Source organism: Pholcus phalangioides, unplaced genomic scaffold, assembly GCF_987345545.1.
Source record: "Pholcus phalangioides strain wild (caught in Gottingen) unplaced genomic scaffold, Ppha-v1.0 ptg000013l_1, whole genome shotgun sequence".
In the NCBI taxonomy this organism is placed as follows: domain Eukaryota; kingdom Metazoa; phylum Arthropoda; class Arachnida; order Araneae; family Pholcidae; genus Pholcus; species Pholcus phalangioides.
This window is the reverse complement of record NW_028301606.1, coordinates 3849353-3855456: the sequence shown is the minus strand read 5'-3', so window position 1 is coordinate 3855456 and position 6104 is coordinate 3849353. Positions and strand designations below refer to the sequence as shown.

At 40.6% G+C, this 6104-nt stretch overlaps 1 protein-coding gene across 1 annotated transcript; it reads right to left on the bottom strand.

The window, feature by feature from the left end:
* Positions 1-3392: 3392 nt before the first annotated feature.
* LOC149078484 (uncharacterized) lies at positions 3393-4595 on the bottom strand. The gene has a single exon (XM_089240980.1). It carries the CDS (start codon positions 4593-4595, stop codon positions 3393-3395), a length of 1203 nt encoding a protein of 400 aa, XP_089097106.1.
* Positions 4596-6104: the final 1509 nt, after the last annotated feature.

Sequence of the window (6104 nt, the reverse complement as noted above, 5' to 3'; positions counted from 1 at the left end):
GTTTGGTCCTCAGGAAAATCACTTGGGATGAGGGCCCATGATGTTCTAAAGACGGCCGAGCTTTTCGTCCTCCTTTTCAGAGTTTCGGAATCATTCTACTTTTTTTTTCAAGGGATTTTGTTTTTTACACTCTGAAAATCATTGGCTCTCTTCATTAGCATGAGTGTTTGCGCATTTTTTTCCCAAACATTTTTATACGTTTGACCAACGCCCTCGAAATTCCCAGACGGATCCATAGTTGTCTCCAAGCATTGCAGATGCTATTCTAACCATGGCCCAGATTGCCACAGGATAGCATGAAAAAGGCAGTAGGAAAATGTTGTGTTTTCTTTAACACTTTGTTAGCCGAGTGGATAACACATGGGTATTTATTTTGATGAGTATTTATTATTACGTTAGACTTAGATAGATTATATACATATAGATAGGAAGAATTTATAAAGCGGAAAGAGCAGAACATTTAGACATCTTGTCTACTTGATGTCCGAGGTGGAACTCACTAGTTCCCCTTACACAACACTACGTGGCGTTGTATGTTCTTATCAGTTTAGTTCTTTTAGTCATTTCTTATAAGGACACCACATTCCTCCCCGCTAATTTAAAGATCCAACCGGACAGGAGCTTTCCTGGTTCGTTGGGAACGTCGCAAAGGAAAGGAAGTACTGGACGTCGCTGGTGCCTTAGCTGGTGTTGGTAGATCGCTACTGATCTCTGCCGGAGTTGTCTGTTCTTCTGGAGCAAACTGCACTTCGGAGTCAGCAGCGACAGGAGTTGATGAAAGTTTGCCTGGAACTCGGGGTATCACCAAGCTTGGCTGGACTTGATTGCCAGCTGCTCTCATCTGGTCGATGTGACGTCGGAAGAGAGTTCCATTTACATCTACAGTGTAGTGCAGAACTCCGTCTTTGTTGAGAACAGTTCCGAACTTCCACTTGTTATTGGCGGATCTGTAATCTCGCACAGCCACACGATCTCCTGGCTCGAAAGTTCGGTCATAGAAGTCTGTGACCTCATTTCTGATCCTTTCTTGAACCCTGTTCTTGATATTTGGCAAGACTAGGTCTATCCTAGTTCGGATTTCTCTTTTTAGGAATAACATTCCTGGGCTTTGCATGGTAGTCGCATTTGGTGCTTTTCTGTAATTCAACAGAAACGTGCTCACTTTTTGGTAGATGTTTCCGGGAAATCTTTGCATCGCCCGAAGGGATTGTTTTAAGGTGTGAACGTATCTCTCTGCCTGCCCGTTGCTTGATGGTTTGAAGGGAGCACACGTTTTGTGCTTTATTCCATTATTCCTCATGAATATTTCAAACTCGTGTGATGTGAACTGAGGACCATTGTCACTCACTAACACTAAAGGCAGTCCAAATCGAGAGAAACAGTCCCGTAGGCATTCAACTGTCTTGAACGTGTTTGTTGATTTCATCGGGTATACTTCCATCCATTTAGAATGAGCATCGACTACGATCAAAAACATATGCTCGAATATGGGACCTGCGAAATCTACGTGAATTCTCTCCCACGGAGCACTCGGGTATTCCCAATGGTGTACCCTTGCTTTCACCGGATCGGACTTGAATCTGGAGCAATCTGGACAGTTTTTAGCAGCTTTTTCTATGTCGCTATCAATGTCCCTCCAGTAGACGTAGGATCGAGCAATTGCTTTCATTTTAACAATGCCCAGATGGCCTTGATGGAGTTCATCAAGAATTTGATTTCTAAATTTCTTCGGAATAAAAACTCTTTGGCCATGCATTATACATCCGTCCTGCAAGGTATACTCGGCTTCCTTCCCTCCTAAAGGTTCACCGAATTTCAATTTCCTCAGCAATGGACCCAACTCGTCATCATTTTGTGTCTCTTTTGCTAAATGTTGAGCTTTCACTGGTAGTGTTTCGATTTGATTCAACTGGAAGAGTTCTATGTCATCCTTGACAACTAAGTCTTCCGACCTTAAAGGTAATCGGGAAAGACAATCTGCATTACCATGGTTCTGTGTGTTACGATAAATGATATCGAATTGATATGCTTGTAAGATCAAGGCATAATGCAGAAGTCGAGTAGCCGTCAACACTGGTAGACCTTTCTTCGAGCTGAATATCGCTACCAAAGGCTTGTGATCTGTTATGAGAGTAAATCTTCGGCCTTTCAAGTAAAGCATAAATTTCTTTACTGCCCAGATAATTGCCAAAGCTTCTTTATCAATCTGGGAGTATCTCTGTTCCGTTTTCGTCAGCGTACGAGAAGCGAAGGCAATTGGTCTTTCTGTTCCATCTGGTAAGACATGTGATAGAACTGTTCCTATTCCCACTGGAGAAGCATCCGAAGCAAGAGTAAGAGGTAGTGTAGGATCATAGTGCATCAAGATTCGCTTTGAGCAAATTTCCTTTTTGATCTTCTTGAATGCAGTCTCACACTTTTTAGACCAACGCCACGGAACGTCCTTTTTTGTCAGCTCATTGAGAGGATAGGCAATGGTTGCCAGATTAGGACAAAATTTCCCGTAGAAATTTACCATGCCCAGAAAACTTTTTATTTCCTGAACGTTTTTCGGTGCGGGAACTTTCAAAATTGCTTCAGTTTTCTCATTTGTTTCACTTAGGCCATTTTCATCAATTTTGTGACCTAAGAAATTTATTTCTTTTTGAAAAAATGTGCTCTTTTTCAAATTTAACTTCAGCCCATGCTCCTGACATTTTTTGAAAAATTTTTCCAAAGCCCTGAGATGTGACTCGTCATTTGTTCCGGTCACTCTGGCGTCATCCATAAAAACTTTTACACCATCTATTCCTTGGAATAGTCCATCAATGTACCTCTGCCATATTGCTGGAGCTGCATTTAGGCCGTACATCAATCTTTTACAGGCGTATAACCCCTTATGAGTGTTTATGGTTAGGAGTCGTTGACTGTCAGGGTGCACTTTCATTTGCAAATATGCATGACTGAAATCCAATTTTGAAAATCGTTTACCCCCATTTAAACATGAGAATATTTCCTCAAACGTTGGTAAGGGATGCTGAGGCACCTCTAGCTTAGGATTTAATGTGACAGAATAATCTGCACATAACCTTATGGATCCGTCTGGTTTCACCACGGGAACAACTGGTGTAGCCCAATCTGAAGTTTCAACTCGCTCGATAATGCCTTCTCTTTCAAGCCGGTCTATTTCTTTTTCAACCCGGTCTTTTAATGCGAAGGGCACAGTTCTCGCTCTACGAAACTCTGGGGTAACATTTGGTTTTAGCTTTAGTTCCACTTCATGGTTATTTATCTCACCCAATTTGTTGTCGAAAATTTCTTTATAATCATCCAACAATTTTTTGAGATCCATGTCATTAGCGGTCCTCACAGCCTTAAGAGAGTTCCAGTCTAGATTGATTTTGTATAGCCATTCACGGCCAAAAATCGTGTCTAAAATTTTCCCTCACCAAATATAAGTTCAAGTGCAACTTTTGTTTTCCGTACTCCACTTTCACAGTGACATATCCCGCTGGGACAATTTTTTCTCCATTGTATGTCCGGAATACTAAATTCGTAGGTTGAACTTTTTTCTTCGAGATTTTTCTGAATCTCTGTAAGCTCATTACTGATACTGTTCCACCCGTATCAACTTCCATACTCACTGGTTTATTGTCTATGTTGACAGTAACCATCATCGGAGGCTTTTTCGGCTCTTCACTCAATGCCCACTCTAACCCAAACATGGAAACGTCATTTTTGTTTTCCTCAACTGAAATCTGTTTCTGTTTGTTAGGTGCCGATTGAGTCTTCTTTGCCGCGTAGCAGGCTTTTTCTATATGCCCGATTTTTTTACAGAAGCGACATTTGCTAGCAATAAATCTGCAGGAGTCTTTATCGTGATTTGTCCCTGTGCATCGTATACACGGCGGATATTTGACAGCGGCGGCAGAGTAGTTTCTGTTTTGCGTGGGCAGTTTCGTTTTCCTCTTCCCCGTTTTCACTACCTTCAATTCTGCCGGCTTCCCGATAATCTCATTCGCCCCCTGAACAGCTTTCTCCATCGCCAGCGCGATCTTTATTGTTTTGTCTAGCTCGATGTCGTCTTCCTCAAATAAACGATCGAGGATCGCTCTATCTCGGAGCCCACTAACGAAAACATCCCGAAGCATGGTGTTCAACATCTCTTGTTTATAATCGCACGCGATTGCGAGATGTCGCAATTCGGCTATATACGAACTGATGCTTTCGCCTTCGTTCTGCTTTCTGTTTATAAACATGTGCCTACTCGGTATAATCAATGCTTTAGGATTCAAATGGTTCTTCAAAACATTCTTTAAAATGGCGAATTCTTTCTCTGATGGATTGTCCGGAGACAGTAAATTTTTTAACAAGTTGTTGAGCTTTGCAGAAATGCTCGAAATTAAGACTTTAGCACGTTTTTCTTCTGGGACATTTTGAATGTCTAAAAACGCCTCGAAACGTTCTATAAACGAATCGAAAGTCTCTGAAGCTTCATCATATTTATCAAACGAAACCGTCACTTTTTGGTTTGTTGACGTTGAGCCTCGTTGCTCTTTGAGAGCTTCCATTAGAGCTTGATTCTGTCTTATTAACTCTTCAACTAAATTTTCCATCGTCAGAGATGTATGAAAAACTTTTTCTCCTACCTTTTGCAGTCTTCGAGTAAATACTCTATCCAACTTTTAAGATGGGCCTCGTCGCCACTTGTTGTGTTTTCTTTAACACTTTGTTAGCCGAGTGGATAACACATGGGTATTTATTTTGATGAGTATTTATTATTACGTTAGACTTAGATAGATTATATACATATAGATAGGAAGAATTTATAAAGCGGAAAGAGCAGAACATTTAGACATCTTGTCTACTTGATGTCCGAGGTGGAACTCACTAGTTCCCCTTACACAACACTACGTGGCGTTGTATGTTCTTATCAGTTTAGTTCTTTTAGTCATTTCTTATAAGGACACCACAGAAAAACAGCTCTGAAAAGAGAAAACAGCAATATCGATCATTTTGAGGATACCGTCGTTTGCTCACAAACAGCAGATGCCGTGTACTTAAGTGGGGGGGGGGGGGTACCTATTCCATTCAGAAATAAAAAGAATAGGATGCAAACAACACTTGATGATTCCTTTGGCTCCTGGAGTTGAGTCTTCCACCCAGTTGGAGTCGATGGCCACTCTATAATGACCTTCATGTTCGATGGGATATCTCGGTTTGTGAACCATATCATCACACATCTTTTCACAACCAACTTGGCGTTGTTGTATGTATTCCAACTTCCGACATTTGTGATCAGCTCTTTGAAGTTACTTAGCGCCTTCAAGGGTTTCCTGTCGGTTGAAATTAACATAATATCTTCAGCGTATAAACACAACATGCTCTTTGGTACCATAGGATAATCATCCATGAAAATATTATGTATCAACGAGACCAAGTTGGAATCCTGGTTAATTCCTGCAGTTATACGTCTTTATTCTGTTAATGGGTCGTTTATCTTGACCTGAAATGTCCGGAAAGGTAAGTATGAACTCAAAAATTTGATTATGATTAAGGGGTAGTTCCTATTTATCATTTTTAAGAGCAACCCTTCATGACAAATTTTATCAAAGGCCTGACTGTAATGTAAAAATGTTGCAACAGAGTAATCTTTATAATCTTTAGATGCTTGAAGGCATTCGATCACCCTAACGAGCTGATGAACTGTTACATAATCACCGGTAAATGTGAAAAATAAAATTTATTCATCTTACATAAATGATTGGTAAGTATGCATAATAGCCAGATTTATAAAATTTCTGTAACGTATATAGCGGTTCTGCTTTAGTTGGGAAAAATAATTGCTGTGGTGGTTTTTTTCCTTTTTTTGGAGGAAAGGTTGGTGCCACCTGTTGCAAAAATAGAAGCGGGGCCTTTCTCGTTAGCCCCGAATAGAACTCCTTAATACACAGGCTGGCGCATGCGGCATTCTGGTCCTTTTTGTAGCACTGCTTACTATCATCGCATTGTAGGGTCCTTTCAACGCTCCTATATATTCGTTAAATTTATTGTGTTTTTAGTTGTTTTTATCGATTTTTATTCGTGAAATAACTTCAGAAATGCCTTGTTGTTCGGCTCCAGTG